The sequence below is a fragment of the Battus philenor genome, unplaced genomic scaffold (genome assembly GCF_028537555.1).
Source record: "Battus philenor isolate CCGP_79_NKW_IND1 unplaced genomic scaffold, ilBatPhil1.0.hap1 SCAF_10, whole genome shotgun sequence".
NCBI lineage: Eukaryota > Metazoa > Arthropoda > Insecta > Lepidoptera > Papilionidae > Battus > Battus philenor.
Genome location: NW_027181662.1, coordinates 15,081,557 through 15,102,507, shown reverse-complemented (window position 1 = coordinate 15,102,507; position 20,951 = coordinate 15,081,557). Strand labels below are relative to the sequence as shown.

The window sequence follows — 20,951 nt, the reverse complement described above, 5'->3', positions numbered from 1 at the left end:
ATTTATAAATAATCTAGGAAATTTAATCAATTTAAAATTAAATAAAATTTTCTTTTGTTTACATAATACACCATAATAATACTTACAAAATAATTTATAATTTCGATTTTTTGGCTTACTAAAAACAGTTAAATATTATAGGAAATACAGCTATGACTACACTGTAAAAGCAAAGTTATAAGTTTTTTTAAGGTATATATTAAAAACAGTAAATAATGAGAGAAAAAGTAGATGATATATGGTGTTTATATTTAATATTATTTTTTCACATAATATCTTGTCTCGTATAATTTTTACCATTTACTATTTCAATCAATATGTGAAATAAGTTTGATGTAACCATTTTTTCTCTATTTTGTGTAAAATGATTTCAAAATTTTACATATTTTACTATTCTATATCTGTTTACAAAATTTTTGCTTGTAACAAAAGGTACACTTGTGCCACACTCAGATATCAATAAGAATATTTGCACGTATACATTTCTTAAAATTGATCTTAATTTGGAATAGGATTACATATGTTGTACGAATATATTTTCTAGCTGCTGACAATGTATTACCGCTGTTATTTTATGAATTTACGTATTAAATAGTTTTCTTTTGCATAAGTGTTTTCATTATAAACACGATCCAGGTAGTAATTTTAAGAATAGATTGCTTAGTTAAAATGTTGTTGTACTATTTTATTTTTATTGTAAAATATAAAAAATATAAAATAATGTAAACTTTTATAGTTTACATTATTTTATATTTTATTAACTTCTATTTTGAACGCAGTTTAATAGCTAATAAAATAATGGCGGCAAAGAAGCGTCAGTCTGTTGGTACCGGTATTGATTCAGAGCTTGTTATTGCTATCTCTTTTGCTTCTACCCAAAATATATGTTGCATCCTTGTTGATACGAATAGAATGCCATTGACCTCCGTTTACCTCTTGGTTTTCATTGGTTGTGGTTGTGGTAGGGATGAGATGCTCGCCAAAAAAAGCGCGTCTATTGCAGTTTGCCAACATTACAAACTATTTCGCGCCGACTCATCGCAGGCGTTCGTTCTTTCTTCTGCGTTTGGCATTCAGTGTCGAAGGTCGTGTTTGGACCTTAGTTATTAGTTTATTATTAATTAAGCCTATATCTAAGTCAGATATGGCCAATAACGACAATTTCGCGCAAGATGTTACAGAGAGCCAAGTGAATGGAAACGTAGAAAATGGAGGAGGCGATAATCAAGAAAATAATAGCGGCGAAGCGTCCGGACGCGATGACGACAGGTAACGTTGGCTTCCTTTTATTTATCGGGATGCAAATCAGATGAGTTTTTAAGATGTTTTCAACGATAACATGATTATTAGCTTAGTATAATGTGAGTTAATAGCTTGGTAAATGTGCTTTTACAGTACCATCCTTAACCACCCGCAATGGCGTCGGCGGTCCGGCAATATTATTATCGGCATCCGAATCTATTTGAATCTTAGAGGTCGTATCAAAATTTAATCTTTTCGTTTTTGCAGTTGGTCGTACGCGGCTTAAATTCATTGTTTGAAGTCGTAGTTTTCATTTCAGACGGTATGTTCGAGATTATTTTTTCTAAAATTAGTTCGTTGCCGCTGCAAGTTAAAATGGCGGCCGATGCGCGTCTCGCAGCCGGTGCGGGCGCGTTCCCGTTATCGATTTTCGCATCGCCGCCGTATATCTAGATTCGTTTCGAATGTTACGGTCGCGTGGGCCTCGGGGTGTCGCGTAAGCTGCAAGGTTTTAAATCGGAGGTAGTGCGTGCGACCGGCGGGAGTGCCCGGAGCGCACGGCGGTGTGGAGCGCTACTAACTGGCTGTCTCTCTGCAGGTGTGAGCCTGCGCCGCCGCCGCCGCCGCCGCCGGAGGACGCCATGGTATATATCCTGGGCTCACACTAAGTAAAGCTACCGCCAAATGACCACTTGCTGGTTCGGCCACTTAATTTTGGGCCCGTTGACACTTGCCAATTTCAAATCTTGCGATTCACTGTAACATTCTCTGTTCACATCTCGTTGTCTAATTTAATGTAAAGCTCTCCAGTTTTCCTCTTTGTAACTTACAGGTTGTCAATTTGTTTTGCTGCAGTGCTTGGAGTTTGTTTTTGAACGAAAAAAGTAGCTGTAAAGTACTGTAAACAAGTACTGCATAGTTGTTTAATATTAAATTGTAATGTTTAAGTCTAAAAATTCTCTAATTCGAGACAGTGTGTAGCTGTGAATTCACCCATGTTAATTTTTTTTTTACATGAACTTACAGAAAACTGTTTGTGGGAGGCTTGAGCTGGGAAACAACAGATAGTAAGTCTAAACTTTTATTATTTTAGATATATTTTATAATTAACTATAAAATTTACATAGACATTATTATATTGGCACAAAGATACTATTTAGTAAAGATATTTAAAAATACCACATGCCATAATTTGCAAGCACCTTAAATGATGAATATTTCAGTTCTGCTTCTGAAGTTTGATTGAAGAAAGCTTTACCCACAATACTGACGCGCTTTTTTAAAATTTAAAATTAATATTGATTTAGAGCAAATACTAAACTGGGTGCTCATTACAGAGGAGTTGCGTGACCACTTCAGTGCATACGGTGAAATTGAAAGCATCAATGTGAAAACAGATCCAAACACAGGCCGATCACGGGGTTTCGCCTTCATTGTTTTCAAAGCACCAGACTCCATTGATAAAGTAATGGCTGCTGGTGACCACAGCATCAACAACAAGAAGGTAGACCCCAAGAAGGCAAAGGCAAGGCATGGGAAAATATTTGTTGGAGGCCTGAGCAGTGAAATCTCAGATGATGAAATCAAGAACTTTTTCAGCAATTTTGGGACGGTCAGTATAATTTTTCACAAATACCTTCAATTCTGTGTCTCTGGGCAGGTTTATGCAACCTAGCATTAATTATTGAAGTAAAAAATTAACATTAAGCATTAAAGGGGTTAACTTTACAGTCAATGCAACTTGATAAAAAATGGAACTGTCAGATGCTAAAGTTCAACAGGGTTCCCCCTACATGGAAGTAGTATCTGAGCAGCAGTTTTAACCCCTTTGAGCTGTGAAGTAATTTTAAGGTTTATACACATTTTGATGATGACAACTCCGGTTTTGGTGAGATAATTAACATCTCGAGTGTTTGTGAAGAGGCATCCGGGCCACTGATATTAAAACTTTAGTTTTATTTTACCTAAAATGTTTACATAAATGTGAAGGTGAAGTTTTCTTGTTTGTAGATCATGGAAGTAGAAATGCCATTTGACAAGACAAAGAACCAAAGGAAAGGATTCTGCTTTATCACATTTGAGTCCGAGCAAGTGGTCAATGAACTCCTGAAGACACCTAAGCAGACAATTGCTGGAAAGGAGGTAAGACCTTCAACTTCCGTTAATAGTATTGATACATGTTTGCAAATAGATGCTCACTGTAAGGCATGGTTCTATGAGATCACTGCAATACTTGAAATACTAGTTGACCATGCAAATGATGGAAACATCTGCATTTAGTGTGGGGTAAATGCAGTTGTTAAATGCAGGTAAATTCAAATTATAGTTTTAAATATAAATCTCTATTAAAGAAGTTTGTTGTGAAGGGTGTGGTATAAATTATTTTTTAGTATACATTGAGGGTAATTTATAAAACTATCTTTTAAACAAAAAATGAATAATATGAATTACTTTTGTAAGTTGTGGGTTGATAACAATAAATTTTTAAAAATATTTGTTTATTAATATGTGTATACTAACATATATTAATGTATGTTTTTTTACCACATTGATTTTTAACATCTACCTTCAAAGATGTTTAAGCACCTATTGGACTTAACCTTACAGGACCAAATGCTTTTCACTGTTTCGTTTTAGTAGGTCCAAAGTTGAGTCACACACGCGTTAAGATAAAAGGCAATGGCGAGTGTGACTAGACAGTATTGGATTAAATAAATCATATGTTTAAGATGTTTTTAACTTGCATCAGCTATAGTTTGTAATAACAGTTTTTTTTGTATATTCGATCTATCAAAGATTAACATAAACGTTTATCTCAGTTTCACTTGGTGTTGTGAGTTGATAGCAAAATGTGTCTTATCCGCAGGTGGACGTAAAGCGCGCGACGCCGAAGCCCGACGGGCCCGGCGGCATGGGTGTGCGCGGCGGGCGGGGTGGGCGCGGGGCGCGCGGTGGTCGCGGCGGACGCGGGGGCTACGGCGGCCAGGGCACGTGGGGCAACCAGGGCTACGGCGGCTACGGCTACGGCCAGGGCGGCTATGGCGGCGGCTACGACGGTTACGGCTACGGCGGCTACGGATACGACGGCTACGGGGGTTACGGCGGTTACGATTACTCCGGCTACCCCAATTACGGTAAACGCGGCAAGCAGAACTACTAGTGGCCAGGTTCGCTAAGCACCGCTCACCGACACATTACCTCGACTGATGTTACCTGATTTTTAGGATGTAAACGTAGAGTAAGGGTAGGTTAGCGTGATGTTGTTGTGGCCCGGATGCTGTCGGCGCCTCCCGAGCGGCCCCCGTCGTCTCGTCGCAGGCTCTCGACGTCAACAAACTGATTCAAGACAAAACAGGAGAAATCGGGAACAAATAGCGAAACACGAAAGTTGTGTAGAATATTTTAAGTTTAAGAAGAAGGAAGAGCCCCGGCGGCGCGAGCAGCGGACTGCCGGACGGGGCGGCGGCATCCGGGCCGGCGCGTGGCGGCGACGGGCGAGCCTCCGTCCTTGAGATGCCTATTTACCTTGCGTGCCGCTCCGCTCGGGCGGCGTGGAGTTTAGGTGTACGACTTAGCGTAGAAAATATTTATTTTTCTATTATAACTACGTATTTACATGGATATTCTATCGAGATAATGTGTAGTGAATGTTGTCGGAGGCAGTATATATCGATATAACCAACGTTTCTATCTAATCATTTTTTGGAGTAATTAGAGTTAATCATTTTTCGTAACTTGTTTCCGAGAGATCATTTTTAATTTGCGCTGTTTGATTTATTTCCACTAATTTGCATTGCTGAGCGGCGCGCGGGCGGGGCGGCTGCGGGCGTCGGGCGCGGCCCCGGCGCCGCCGCAGCCGCCCCGCTCGCGCGCCGCCGCTCCCGGCAGCCGGTAGCAAGTGCCCGCGCAGCTCTCGATCACTCTTTATCATTGTTTCACTGGGTACTGTATACTGTACATATGTGTTACCTGCCTTTCGTTTTATAAGTGTTTATTTGTAATACCACTTTTGACATATGTAGCAATGTCGCTCGAGTTATATTTGTTTTTTGGTATTTTTATTTTACCTATTAACACTCTCGCCACATGCTACATTTGGGAAATTGGGGTAATATATGGAGAGACATTGTGAAAGTGATAAAGATATGATGAAGCTTTTGAATAAAGCACTGTTACAAAAATCTCAATGTGTTTCCATATATCTGATCCCAGCCCACTCCCCTTCCGACGCTGCAGCTCGCGGCGCACACCCGCTCACCACCCGCTGTCCGCTATCCGCTATCCACAACCCGCTACCCGCTGTCCATGACCCGCTATCCGCTACCCGACCCACTAATCTTGCATGTTCAGGGTACAGATACACACTGCCTTCTTGGAAATGCCATTATCAAATAGAACATGAGGATTATCTATCTAATATATTAACAAGCAATCCATAGTAAATAACATTTATTTCACATAATGAATTTTAGAATTGTTTCTATAAATGAAATGTAACTGTTCTGTGGCAATAAAATATTTTAGAAGCAAATCAAAGAGTAAATACACAGATAGCGGCAGTGTTTAGTCAAGTGATCATCTCCCCCTCTTATACTGTCAAATAGGTCTGGGGCTGTGAAACTGATTTAGGAATAGTTTGACTAAATGTTTTCAAATGCTTGTTGCATGCACAAATCACAAAGTAAACTGCTTGATTGGGGTTCAGAGGGTATAAGCAGACTAATCTCTAGATTGTTAGGTAAGGTTTGCTCATCGAGGAGTTAACAATGAAACATTTGTAAATATTTCTTACTATGCACTTGAAGAAATACTTCAATTTATATAACCTAACAGGATAAAGTGGATAAAATAACTTGGTACCCACCCACACATATTGGTGTGTATATATATACAAATATGATTGTTGTGGACTGGCGAGGCTTATGCAATGTAAAGACAAGCCTCTGAGATCAGCTCCGAGAGATGTGAGGGTCCAAAAGAGCGTGCGGGGCCTGGACTAATGGTTTGTGTTGCGGGCAGACTACGGCGGGTATGGAGGGTACGAGGGCGGCTACGGCGCACGCGCGGCTCCACGCGGGAAAGGTACTGCCGTCCTCTACCCACCCCATTTGAGGCACATATCACTACGCCCTTTCCTACCTGCGGCGCTTTGATGGATGTTAACCCATACCAAACTATTTTTGACAATTTAGGTTTGCCATTCCCTCTCGGATGCCCTTGTGTCGGAATGCTTAGCGGGTGTTATACAGTCCAAGTTGAGTTCCTCTCAGCTTTGTTATTCTATGGAGTGCCCGCCGAAGCGATCTAAGAGCACGGCAGCGCCTCCCTCTTAAGCTAGGCGCCTTCTGCGCCCAGCCGCTTCAAACCCGACAAATATGTGCAAACATTATGGCAGCTGTAAGAGTCCAATTTGAAAAAAAATTAGGTTGGGTATTTAGAGAAATAATGGGTTTAATTCGTAATGAAATTTCAGTAAAAATTCCATCAAAACATTGCAGGACTTCGCTATAGTCGCTATCACGTTCATATTGTTTGGCTGCTTTCGTAGATCTGCCTGTCCTTTAGTTCACGATTCACATTTCAGGCTTTCAGTTAGCGGTATCGAGTGCGTCACATTACATTAACCCTCATCAATTGCACAGCAAGCTAGTGTTCGGCGGCCCGTTCGTTAGCTCTACCCGTATATTGATGTGATATACTTATTCCAAAAGTGCATGGTACGCGTCCGGCGACGGCCCGCGCCGAGCTTTCACAATACTCATTAGCAGTAGCGTCATGTATCAATCAGTGTTGAGTAGGTGTGGCGACATTTAGGCAGTGTGTGGAATGGTTTGCAGCCGGCTACCAGGGCGGCAAGCAGCGGGGCGGTGGCGGCGGCCGCGCTAACCAGAGGCACCAGCCATACTGAACTCCGTACCTGCCCACCGCCATCTCAGTCCAATAGTAAGGTGAGCCCTCAGTGTATTCACTTCCATCTCCCACTCGACAGCTTCGCAACTGTGCTTTGAACCATTTGACAGACGCCGCCGACCGCCAACGAAGCGTTTAGTTCTGATAGATAAACACCCACCCACCCATTTAACCTACCCGCAGCCGAGTATTGCACAAACTAGTTCCAATTTATCCGCGAAAAATTCACAAATGTTGAGGCATATAATAGTATTAAACATTATATAGGAGATTAACACGCCTGGGGACTATGATTCTAATTCGAGTAACACTGTTTATTGTAACATTAAGTATTGTAATTGTTATATTTGATATCTAGATTTTTCGAAGATGCTTTGCAAAGTTTTCAAAAGAATATTTGTTACATGTTTGTACTCGATTAAATTTAGGTTTATAAAATGCACTTTGATGTATTTCTGAGGCTAACAGAACCTTAAGCATACAAAACTTATAACTTTAATTTTCTCCTTTTTTAAGTTAATTTATTAATATTATATTTTAATACTCATTATTAAGTAATGGATAGAATCAAAATATAAAAAAATAAATAATCTTTATAGTTGAGCCCTTCTTGACTTAAAAATGGTGTGACTAACATAACTATATATCTATTATAAGTCAAATATAATGATTTTTTGAAGGTTTGTTCAACAGCGAGGTAAATTTAGTTTTAGCATGTATAGATCAAATGTGCTAATCTATTAATCTACTTGTGCTTCTACACACTTTGAAACGGTTACAGCTTTTATTAATATAGTTTATGGTATGTTAGCTACTAGTACATTTAAAAAAATATACTTATATCGGTTCACAATATCAGTACATGAACAAAGCTGTTAACGATATTTGTTTTTCAAATAGTGATACATTTTATAACAAAAACTTGAAATTAATCTGTAAAATGATAACTTTATCTGAAGTTTGTTCTACAAGTGCACTGAGCGCATGATAACGCCGCTAACACATCGATTATCCGCATGCGGATTGTGCAATACTTGTGCAACTCAAATAAATATTGCTTGCCTTGACTCCTCTGCCTGCAACGAGGACTCTTTAACAACCATGGTAGCGAAGCAAAGGTTCCCCTGCACAGCTTTTCTTGCTTTTGATGTTATCATTGTATGCTTTTAATGTTTGCCCTATATTTTTTTCTCCTTTAAATTTTAAACATTTTCCATATAATTATAACATATCATTGTCTAATTATATAATAATTTTTATCTATATTTTTGTTTGGAAGAGTATTGGAATCTCATTTTATAGGAAGAAAATACAACTTTTTTTACATGAGAAAAATAACAATGATTCATTTTATTTTTAAGTAAATCTGAATTTCAATAACACTTTTTCTTACAATATAATTAAGTTTATTAGTAACACTACTGTTGGAATTGATTGTGCCGCTTGGAGAGGGCGGTCGGCTGAGAGCTGAGGCGCTGTGCTGAGCCCGTGCGCTTGTTGTTGCAGGTTAAGACACCGGTCATGGGCGCCCCTGCCCCGTCTCACCGCGCCGGGGCGCCGTTCCATTCCACGCGTTAATTTAAGAAACAATCTTTTTAAGATTTAATAAGGATAATGCGCGGCCGCGCCCGCCGGAGCGCCGCCTGCATAAATTTATTTTAATATAGTATGGATTTTATAGATTCACCTGAGTATTATTGCCGATTAGATCAATTTGACATTCAATATGGAACTATCAACCGTTTGAACTGAATTCTTAGTTGTATTACGATGCAGAGCTTAAACTAGAGTAATGTGTCGTCCCGTCGTGCGTCGTGTGTGTGCGTGCGTGTGTGTGCGCGAGTGTGCGCGTGTGTCCGCCGCTCCGGAGGTTTTGGTTCTGGATCTCATGCAGAAAATGTTGTAGATTTGTATTTTTATTTGGTAATATTAAACAAGGAATCAGAATCATGTATTTTGTACGACCTTGATGTTTCTTCCGCTGAGTAGGAATGAAATTAGCATAAGTGATCGGACATGAACAAACTTCTGGGATATACAAGTGTATGTCGAAATAAACAAATTGTAAATAAAATGTGACTTTTTGTGTTGCGGCGTCTTGTACTTGGCGGAGCGCCTCTGCGTGTTCCCCGCGGAGCGCCCGTCGCCCGAGGATCGTCGAGGCCTTGCGACCGGCATGTTAAATAGTGTACGAGTGTCTTTATTTCTTACGTTTTGTGCCTTTTGAATCTTATTACCAAATTTTAATAACATTGTGTCCATGCTATATAGTTCTTGTTTTAGAAGTAATAATGTTAAAAACTAGTAAAAGTACACAAATATGATATAAAATAATAAAAACTGATTATTGTTTATTAGTGCAAAATGAAATATAATGCCCAGCCGTGGTGTTTGAAATGATTATTAATTTACTAGTTTACAAAATAGGGTTTCATCAGAGGTAATTTTTAGGAGAGGTCTATGCCTTGTAGTGTAATGGCTATGCTGATAAAATTAAAAAAAAATACGAATAATGCATATACTATACAAAAAACTTCAGTAAAACTGCTGGAAATGTGAATAGCTATTGTGCGCAATATCGCTATTGTCAAAAACTTGAAAATCCGTGTTACTTGGAGTATAGTTGCGAAAAATCTATTTAGTAATGTAGTTTCTTCATTACAAGTCTTCAAAGAGGTACCACAGATAAATACAAATTTGCCGTTATCTGTGGTGCCTTTCCCTTGCTCGCAGAGCTAAAAATTAAGTAGCAGTAAGCAGTTACACCATAGACAAATTAAGCCAGCCGTTCACTGCTAGGTATACTTATATTGTAGTTTTACCTACTGCGATGTTACACAAGGCGTTGAAACAATACTGTAGGCTACAAATTAGCCTCAGGGATTATAGACTTGGCCATTATGACAATAATGGGATGATCTTTTTGTAATATCGAAGTATTTTACAATAAACTTACGTAAAAGTTACTGAAATATATTTTTAGTTTACAAGACCGATGTATTTTCATAATTAAATTTTTATTAAAACTTCTGGCATTTTAATTTAGACCCTCACAGTGGGGAATAGTAATAAATAGTACAGTAGTAGAAATTTCACTACTTCATTAACAAGAAATTATTTTTTGTGAATGAATTCGCGTTGTCTGTAATTTTGAATTTTTAATAAACTAAAAATGTAATAGCAAAAAAACGAATATTATGTGTTGCTATTATATTTTAAAGGCGCTGTATTTGTGTATTGTAAAAACATTCGGTGTGCGTGAATCATTCGTTTTAAGGTCGCCATTTTTAGCCTATGTCCCACAGACAATAGCGTCCGTGCCTTTACTTGTTACAATTATTATTTATCTTTATTGTTCCTGAGTGTCAGTGTTTATTTATACTTAATAGTGCTTAATGTGCTCAAGTATTTTCTTAAACTATTTGGTAACTTGAGTATTAAATTATTTTTAAAATAAGAGCATCATATTATTTTTTTTAGTTAGTAGTAGTATTTTTTAGTGGTCTTAATTTTATATCTTCGGGTATTTTGTTCCGTTTCACGATTACCAAATATTTTTTTTACAACTTTTAAGATTAGGACGTTAAAGTTAGCGAATTCACTCAACCATTAGTCTGCGACATTTGAGCAGTCAAGCTTATAACACGGTCTTTTGTATTCTTTTCTCGCCGCTCTTGAGTGTCACGCATTGCCAAGACGAGTATACTCGTCCTACTTTAAATATATTATAACATGCAGGCTTTTGAATAAGCAAATTTTTTTGCCACAAACATAATTTAAATACGTTAAAAAACTTGAAAAATACAAAAAATATTTTTTTTTACTATAATGAATACTGATAAGAGGTGTTGCAGTTACTCAGCTCAAAGTGAAATAAAAATACGGGGTACTAAATTATCCCGCTTTTTTTTCCGAGACAGTAATCGACAATAGTGAATTTCTAAGTGTTGCCAATTTATAGAATGCAGTGTCTCGTTTTATTGCATTTTCATTATTTTATCCATCTGCGTGATTTATTATTTATCTACTAAAATGTACGCAAATACGAAAAAGGATATCGAGTCCCTTTGGCCTTCCCATTGCCAAAGACGAGTATACTCGTCAACTCGTCTTTGGTTTTCTGTTTCTAAATGATTATGTATGATAATATATGTGCTCTTACCAAGAAATAACAGGGTTTTAGTGAACAATAACGCGCAAAATACAAATGGCAATGTGGATGACTTTGTATAATTTGGGCTTGGCTGCGAATGGGTTAAATAAATTCCTCTCTACGTTTCCACTTTACAGTACACATCTGGCCCTCGTCAGACGCGATGTACAACACACTTATCACACGTTTAAGCGAGGGTGGTCAGGGTCAGCCCGCGTCGCTCCCGTTCACAATACATTACACTACACTACAACACCAGCACGGGTATAGTCCTTATTCGTGCAAGCCACACCTTTCTTACTGAAATACAATATGTCAGAGTAAAGATTTTACCTCACGGATCTGTTTCTATTAGCTTAATTTGATAAAGCTACACAAAGCTTAAAGTGGCTAGCAGAGTAACATTATATACGTCGTACATATTCTCGTTGTTCAGTAAAATTAATATAAATAAATAAAATTTGTAGTATTTCATAATTTTTTATCTATTTTACTTTGGTTTATTTAAGAAGTTCATAATTTATTTTTGGCTTAGTTCTTTTGACATATTTTACATGTTTCATAGTAAGATCATTTTTAGAAAGATGCTCTTTTTTCCACTCATGGACTCCCACGATGGGACCTTATCTTTGGCTGTTACTCTTTGATAATGTCCGTTTAGCATTTCGACACAAGGGGGCTCGAGAGAGAGAAACCTGGACTTGGTAGGTTGATATTTGCTGGCTAATTACACTACTACTACTTTGAAAAGCGTTACCGCTGGGAGAAGAAGTGACAGAAGAAACACCAGCAGCCCTTCTATCAAGTATATTCTGGTTTACGGAGCTACCCATCTTGATGTAAACAGCAAGTGATTAGAAAACCTAAGATATCTCTCGCGTTACTCCTGCCATGTGTGAGACAGGGACGTTACATTTGACTAAACGAGTTTTTCAAGTTTTTATTTTTATTTATATACTCTTAGCTTTTTTTCCTTTACATGTACACCAATACCTCACTTTGCGTCGTGGTTACGTTAAAAAAAACACGACTCAAATTGAAACGCCGCAGTGAATTAAGATTTTCTATAGCAAACCATGTAAAGATTGAAGATAGGTTCCAGGGTCACGAAAATACTACTTTTTAAAAAGAAAATTTAACAAAGTAAACATTTAAAAAACAAAAATAATATAGCCCTGCCAATAAATAAATAGGAATAATATTTACCCTTTTTGTAACCAGAAACGACACGTAAAAATTTAAATAAATTTATTATTCTCTTTTAAAAAAAAGCACAACACTCTACATTACAACACACTACGTAATTGGAACTGAACTCTAAAATTAGCAAAACAAAGTGAAAATAAAATTGTATTCAAGTTGCTTTGATTTTAAGTTAGAAAGGGAATACCTGAGTTTTGATGGCATGGCGTAATTAGAAACAAAAGTGTTGCCATCTTTTAGAAAAAAAGAAAATTTCAAAAAAAAAAAGTAAAGACTCGAACCCAAAACAACGCACCCTCAAAAATCTAACGACGCACAGTGAAAATTAGTACTAATTAAGCAGCGACACAACTTCGAAAAAAAACGCAAAACGAAAAGACGCAAAGCGAAGTATTGGTGTACTACCTTCATTTATAAATCTTCTATACATTGCCTTAGCTATTGAGTTTAAGTTTTGCAAAGAAGTCTAATCAACCTTTTGCGGACTACCTTAAACTAATGCACGTAAAGGCTTCATAAAGAAAACCTTGAATCGATTCTAGAAAATGAAAATAAATTGACTTAATCTTCACCCCAATCACCTCAAACTGTGACTTCGATTGTTTATACAGTATACGAGATACTTAGAAATGTATTAACACTTGAGGTAAGTGCTTTACGAAACTGGCGGCTAATACAAAGATTGATTTGATACAATGTTTTACCCGCGACATCGTTTGTATTAATTAAATAAAGAATATACTGGAAATTTCTATAACCTAAATCTCAAATATAACTTATAATTGAAGAAATAAAAAGAAGAATTAGTATACTTAAAATTTGAAATAAATTTTCATCCATCAACAATAGTGGTCACTAGTGGCCAAGACAAGACCATAAGGTTTTTTTTATTTATATAAATATTCATTAATAATGATGTTTGAAGGAGATTTTTAGGAGTAAAAACATTCTCTATTCTGAAACGAAACACTTGTGTGAAGTAAACTGCATGGCTATTTTATGAGGAATGCTTATATTAACAACTGCTTGTCATGTTTTTGCTGTTAGCACGAGGATTTTTACAGCTTCATCGGTGATGAGTTCACGGAACGGAAGGGTCCATTTCAATTATAATAAGTAACCTCTATCTACTTCTATGATTGTCTATATCTAAAGAGCTTTCCTTACAGCTTGGTATGATCAATTTCGAGAAACAGATCACTGCGAATCCAACTTGGACGGACAGTGTTCAGAAAGCTCTGAAATCCCTTCTCGGCCAACATACCGTAATGCTTGAAGGCGTAGCTCTTTGACCAATGTGTTGTTGCTGATGATGATATACGGATCCGAGACGTGGTCACTTACGATTGGCGTCATAAGAAGGTTCAAGTTCACCCTGATACCAATAGAGAGGGATATGCTCGGAGATTTGCCGCGAGATGCGGGTCTGCAGAAGAACTCGCGAAGAATTGCTCGTTTGGAGTAACAACGGGGGACATCGCTGGTATAAACGATGGCCGTTGGGGCCAAAAGGTTATCGAGTGGTGAAAGGTAGGCCTTCCATCAGGTGGAACAACGTCAAAGTCACGGGAAGTTCCTGGATGCAGGCAGTACAGGACAGAGCATCGTGGCGATCTTTGGGGGAGGTTTATACCTTGCAGTAGGCGTCCATCAGCTGAAAATAACAAAGAGCTTTCTACATGACTCAAGAACTTGACTGCTTCTTGATTTGGTAAACAATTACTATGAAGTTACTAGTGAAAATGATTTATACACATACATCAATACATACTATTTATATATAAGTAATAGAGATTTAGGAAATGATTGTGATGAATTGTCTATCTATCGTCTTGTTACTTTTATCTTGAACTTGAGGTTCTTAAAAACGATCTTGATTGCAAAACGTATTCAGTTAGATGATATTTAAACTCCTGTGTGCTGGTACAGTGTACAGTATACTTCGAGAATCGTATCAACCATGAATAACTACAGATTGCTTTGTTTTCTATTCCTTCAACTTTGGTTTTGCATCGAACCGGGACAAGCTGATGCTGTTCAGCGTCATGCGTAAGTAATTGATTAAGTTATATAAAAACTAGTGAGTTTCTAGTGTCAGGAGAGGTTATTATTAAAGGTAGGCAGTTGGTCAGGTACATGGCTCCACTAACCTATGGCTATCGGAGTCCAAATTTTCCAAGCGCGTCCTTACTTGAAAAGGGCTCCCAATTAATTCGGATGGGTTATTATCGCTTCTATGAACTTTCCTAAAATTTAGTTGGAGCATTTTTCGATTTCTAATAGATTCAGGCGTTACTTTGCGGAAGTCCATCCTAAGAAAGGGACTAATATATAGCTACTTCCGCTATGCAGCAGTAGTCGTGCAATGAAGTGCACCGCCCGCCAGCCCGCTGATAAATGCGCGTGCGGCAAACAATGCGAAACAACTACCGCCGTTAATTCAATCTTACCGTATATGAATTACCGTAATGAATATTTAGTAAATATAGAATTGAAGCTACTCGTCATTATACTATTACTAACCCGTGAATCTCGTTCAAACATACACTTTTTTTATTAATTCTAATTTGTATCGCTAGTGTTTTTTTTTACAATAATTATTTTTTCGCTTAAACTAAACGCAGACAGTTGGGAGATGGTTGCTGTTATTTGATACGGATCTTTCTTCTCCCAGCTGCGAGTCACGACAGTGTTTTATAATTTTTTACAATTTATTACAATTACAAAACAAACATACACTATGAGCGAAGAGAAAACAGACAACGTGTTTCGACACCACGTTGACAAACTTCAGAACGAATCACTCAATTTTTCCTTCATGATATTTTCGCTAGTGTAGATAGTGTAGATAGCCGTATTTTTTTTTGTAATTTTGTTAATAAAAGCATTTCATAATAGAAAACATCTCTACGATTAAAGTTTTATATTTTTAAAATAACCACAATTAATAAAATACCATTTTACGTATAAAGAAACTTCTGGAAAATTAAAGATGGCGTCTGTTTCCATTATTATAGATTTACGAATGCGTCAAAATTGTCCGCAATACGTTCGGGTAATTCTTGTAAATATGACAACGAACCCAATAATAAACTTTCTTTGCCAGTTTGTTATTACGAATTTCAAGATGGAATTTTCCATTGAAAACATTAAAGGAGATCTAAAGAGCAATTCCGGGATGACTTTTTATTTTTGTGGAACTTTTCCGTAACTTTCTTTTTAATGTTTCATTATTACGATGAAATAAATTTGAAAACTTTTGTAAGGACTGTAAAAACACTAAAGGGATCTAGGTAAAAATAAAGCTTGATATTTAATAGCCAAAAAAAAATAAAGAAAAAAATTGTTTTGTGCTTTTGTCAGATGACAACGCGTTTTGAAACTTACGTATCTGTATCATAGGTTGTAGAATTTTACAAAATTGGACCTCAATTTCATTCTAGATGATTTTAAATTGGATTCTGCTGTCATCTTTTGATTTATGCAAGTGATTGCTTAAATAAAGAGTGTCGCTGCAAATGATTCAAATTGAAAAAATACTAACAAATGACGTAATTAACCTAAAAACGCCATAGTAATAAAACATTTTTTATTCAGAACCTGGAAGTCAAACATCAACATGATTCCAAGACGTTGCGTTGAGAACACGCTGACCAGTGTGTCGTGTTCTGGTGTGTCAGAAGATAGCCTGATGCCACACCCTGATGACTGCGAGCTGTTCTACTACTGCGTGGACGAGATACCCATCTGTCGCCAGTGCCCATCGCATCTCCACTTCAACTCTGTCAAACACGTGTGCGACCGTCCGGAGCGCGCCGGTTGCAGACCTCAACCATCACCCGAGACCTTGTAATAAACTTCCATCATCGAACCCAATCACACATGTATTTTTGAAAAAATAAATTTGGACTCCGATTAGACAAAATCTGGTTTTATTTTAAAATTTACTTCTATTACCTCTTTCATTGCCCGTGTGAGCAATCTATAATATGAGAGACACCGATCAAATTAAATTCATTTTTTTATGAAAAGGCATATGTATGTCATATGTATGTCTATTTTACCTTTCCAATGATTTGAAGTTTTTCAAAGTTGTCAACGCTTTTGTTGGTTATGTGCTTATTGCGTGTCGTAAGCAATATCTTACATAAGAGAAGCAAAACATACTATGTACTATATACTACATACTATTATTCCTCACTGTTGAGGATCTTGAACAATCTTAGAAAGTTTGTGGCGTACTTTGTTACACCGCCTGTGCTGGTCTTCGGCGGTGTGTATTTCTTCGATCACTGTGGTATCGAGCAAGGCTCGAATCTGATCAGGTTAGTGCAAGAAGCCGTGGTTTCGTGGTCTTTTTTCCCAAGTCATCACCTCTTTTCCTGGCTATATGACGGATGAAATCTAAAATCCGCTTAGTGTATATATTGGAATGACGAGTAAAGTGAAATGGTAAATGTAGTGTTGTTTTAATATATTTGTTTCTACACCAAGGTCTATATCGTACGTATTCATATATAAGACAGGCCGTTAATATTAAATGCATTGTTTATGAAAATAGACGCGTAAAGGATATCCCATCCTAGTAAATTATCCCTCACTACTAAGGATCTAGATCAGAGTTCCCAAACTTTTTTGTGTCGTAGACGCCTTGCCATGTTTTTCTGTGTTGGGTAGACCCCCTACTTACCTGATATTAATTTCTTGTAAATTTATTTATTTGTCCCACATTCGTATTTACAGAGTGACGAATTGAACAAGCCAGTGCAAGGTAGCGAAGCTCTGAGACTGCGACTCTCAGGTTTTTTTTTTACAATCTCAAAATGTATTGCGACCACAAAGCGAATACTAACATCCTACAACTTACACAATTTTATAAACATATATAATATTTTTTTTACTTCATAGGTACTTTTATAAATAATGTAAATGTTTTGATATTATAAGATAGTATGATGTAAGTAAATAAGTACTATCAGTGTATGTGTTGAGATCCACTATCGTGGACCCCCATTTTCATTTCATGGACTCCCAATTTTTTTTTCGCTGATGTAGACCATTTGCAGGTTGTCATAGACCCCTAGGGGTCGATATAGACCACTTTGGGAATCACTGATCTAGATTCTACTTCGAAAGTTTAGAACGTACTATGTTTCGACTTCTGTGCTGGCGTTCAGCGGTGTGTATTCCTTCGGCTACTGTGGTATTGCACCAGTGCATGGGGCCGTTCCGTGATCTTAATCCACGTAACTTTCTCATGATATAAAGCAGGAGTGGACAAACTATGGCTAACGAGACACATGCGCCACTTCGAACTTATTTTTGGCTCCGATTGATTGTCGAATTATTAAAATATTTAAATGTATATAACCTATGTCAGCTTCTGGGAAATCTAAACAAATTACTGGTGTGAATAATGATTATTATTATTCCTCCGTAACATTAGCGAAAACCAAACATCGATCATAATTAACTAACTGGCATCTTAAGTATTATTAGAAGTGCTGCCATATACGTGTGTCATTATATCTAACTTCAATACACATATTTTGTACTTTTTTAAAATAATTTCAATAAATATGATTTAAAAAAAAATTCTTTCGCGTGTTTAATTGCGGCTTGCAACCAACGCACTATCAAAGAGATTGGCCATCCCTGATATAAAGTTTTACTAAGTTGACACTGCATGTACTATGTATATGTACATGTGGCTATGTATGTATAATGTGTCGTATTACATGATAGAGGATAATAATATTAAATACATTTTTGTAAAAATAAACATAGACGTCGATTAGTTGTAACAGTCGTTTTATTTTAATGTATAATTACCTTTAGTATAAATACGAGATTTATTTTTACAATTATATTTATTATGGAAGGTTGTATATTATTTTTTAACAGAAATATTTGAAAACATACTTGTCTTTTACTCGTTCTTGGACCAAGTTTTGTTACTTTGGAACAGATGAACTTATATTGGCTTTTCCAGCAAAAACAAGCCGGTGGTCAAGTTGTCTGTTTGTCTTGACAAAGTTAATTTTAAGTAAGAAAAGGACTAATTTTTAGCCACTTCCGCACATGCAGTGGTAGTCGTGCAAAGAAATGCACCGCCCGCCAGCCCGCTTACAAATGCGCATGCGGCAAACAATGCGAATCACAAAACCGCCACCGCCAAATTACTCAACACGTGTTTCACCCCTCCACGGGGCATCTTCAGGAGTTATGTTACACCGATTAGTGATACACTAATCGGTGTTACTACACTAATACACGTCTTGAGTAATTTGGCGGTGGCGGTTCTAAGTTAGGATGGACTTCCGCGAGGTAACGCCTGATTCCATTAACACGTTCACTGCGGCTTGAGGTCGATTCAGCCTCATGGTAGACTTTGCACTGGTGCGGCGCGTAAAACTCGTGTTTTCTCTCTAGTGCGGCTGCTGTTTACACTCAACCGTATGAGGTATGCCAAAGACAAATATAGCTTTCTTTATGTCTGCGAAGCATTGACTCAATATTGTAAAAAAATATTGATGAACATGAGGCAGAAAAGGCCTCAACCGCACTACTAGGAAGTACAGCTTGAGGCTGATTCGACCTCAGCCGCACCAGCTGAAAGTTCTACAAAATTGGGCCCGCAGTGAACGTGTTAAATAAAAGTTAATTTTAGTAAGTCGGCAAATACAAAGCTCTTTCGGCATATCGTAACAAGACTTGGATAATCAAAATCATACGCTTAATGTTGGATAAATATTACAATCTCAAGGGTGACAACGATTTGAAAAGCCTTTTGCGGATAATCTCCAGCTGTTAACACTAATCGGTAGATTAGCCGATTTTAAAAGATATAAGCTGCTTTATAAACCTCGTTACGAAGTGTTTAGTTACTAGTTACTTGTTACTTGAACTAACGAAGACATGGACAAGTTGACACTTTGTTTAGTACTCCTCGGAGCGTGCGCTTGCATCGCATACGATGAGCACAGGTAAGTTTCAATTGTTTTTAATCATTATAAAAACAATCATGATCTCACTACGTTAGGATTTTTTAAAATAAATCATTGAAATAATTTCTTAAATTTATTATACATGATATTTGAGATATTTCCTATTCGCTATATTTCCTAGATATATATATATATATATATATATATATATATATATATTTTTTTTTCAAAGACAGCTCTTTTTTGTATTACAACATTGTATCGTTACGTTATATTATATACTAGCTGATCCCGCAAACGTTGTTTTGCAAAAAAAAATATTTTTAATTTTCAATTTAAAAATAAGGGTTGATTGTAGAGGGGTGAAAATTTAGGGTTGTATGTATTTTTGTATGTTGTATCATAAAAAGTAAAAACAAAAAATTTCGTCAAAAAATATAAAAAAATTTTTAAGGGTGAACAACCCTTATCACTTAGAGGTATGAAAAATAGATAGTAGCCGATTCTCAGACCTACTAAACACGCATATAAAATTTGGTAAAAATCGGTCAAGCCGTTTCAGAGGAGTTCAAGTTCGAACACCGTGACACGAGAATTTTATATATTAGATGTATACTGTTATATAAATGTTAGCAGTTTACCTATAATGAAATTCAATCTTCCACAGCGTATTATCAGAGTACCGTCAAAATATTCCACAACGTTGCATTGAGAAGACATACACGGAGGTGTCGTGCTCTGACGTCAGCGCCGACGCCCTGATGGTACATCCTGATGATTGCCAGCTCTTCTACCAGTGCGTCGGTGATCTGCCTGTCTGTCGCCAATGCCCAGCAGCTCTTCACTTCAACCCCACGAAACATGTTTGCGACTTTCCTTCCCGCGCCGGTTGCAGAAAGCGCTCAACATAACGCATACGAGATCTTTTGACGAAATGGCTTCACGTTTATCATATTTAATATAATTTTGCTCAAAATTTTCTGTTTTATTGACATCCTTTGTTTCTTGTTTCATTATTACTGTGATATTTATTTTACTTAATAACAACAATATAATCTGTGAATCTATTTGTCGTTAGAAATGTATAGGTAACTTTAAAACTTTAGAACTCGAACATTAATAGCATAGTCTTCACATTTAAATATGGAAACCAAATGTCAAAAAGCATGGACATTCGGTCATTGGAATTATGAAATATTTTCTAGTGACAATTTCAAATATGTGATATGTAATGGTTATAAAAGAAACGAATTTCACTCGACAATAAATAGTAACTTTTATTATTATTAGATTTAACTAAACCCTTCTTTTTACAAAGTATAGTAGTAAACTTAGTGAGGAAAGCATTCTCTGCAAGTTTGAACTATCTGAACGGTGTAATGAAAGTCAAAAGGTTATAAAGAATACAAATAAAAATATTTACTTAAGAACGAATAGTTTAAATGTCTGTATGTATATGTCTTGAAAACGTAGCAAATTTAAAGCAAGTTTTTTTT

The 20,951-nt window shown here is 36.9% G+C and overlaps 2 protein-coding genes and 1 non-coding gene across 5 annotated transcripts; all 3 read left to right on the top strand.

Annotated features, from left to right (window-relative positions):
* Positions 1–1,048: 1,048 nt before the first annotated feature.
* On the top strand, positions 1,049–9,226 carry sqd (RNA-binding protein squid). Of its 3 annotated transcripts, XM_068769712.1 has the most exons (8): positions 1,049–1,269; positions 2,269–2,309; positions 2,580–2,854; positions 3,253–3,384; positions 4,109–4,376; positions 6,262–6,324; positions 7,080–7,190; positions 8,659–9,226. In XM_068769712.1, exons 1-7 carry the CDS (start codon positions 1,145–1,147, stop codon positions 7,148–7,150), a joined length of 975 nt encoding a protein of 324 aa, XP_068625813.1. In that variant the 5' UTR covers positions 1,049–1,144; the 3' UTR covers positions 7,151–7,190; positions 8,659–9,226. The 3 variants fall into 3 exon arrangements, with proteins under 3 accessions (XP_068625813.1, XP_068625822.1, XP_068625830.1); XM_068769721.1 differs by lacking the exon at positions 6,262–6,324; XM_068769729.1 differs by lacking the exons at positions 6,262–6,324; positions 7,080–7,190.
* Positions 2,445–2,515, top strand: LOC137927541 (small nucleolar RNA snR61/Z1/Z11). Its single transcript, XR_011107771.1, has one exon. It is a non-coding gene; the product is annotated as a small nucleolar RNA snR61/Z1/Z11 (small nucleolar RNA).
* A 10,178-nt stretch (positions 9,227–19,404) lies between the features above and the next one.
* On the top strand, positions 19,405–20,403 carry LOC137926306 (chitin-binding domain protein cbd-1-like). Its single transcript, XM_068769910.1, has 2 exons — positions 19,405–19,494; positions 20,123–20,403. Exons 1-2 carry the CDS (start codon positions 19,427–19,429, stop codon positions 20,364–20,366), a joined length of 312 nt encoding a protein of 103 aa, XP_068626011.1. The 5' UTR covers positions 19,405–19,426; the 3' UTR covers positions 20,367–20,403.
* The last annotated feature ends 548 nt before the right edge of the window (positions 20,404–20,951 follow it).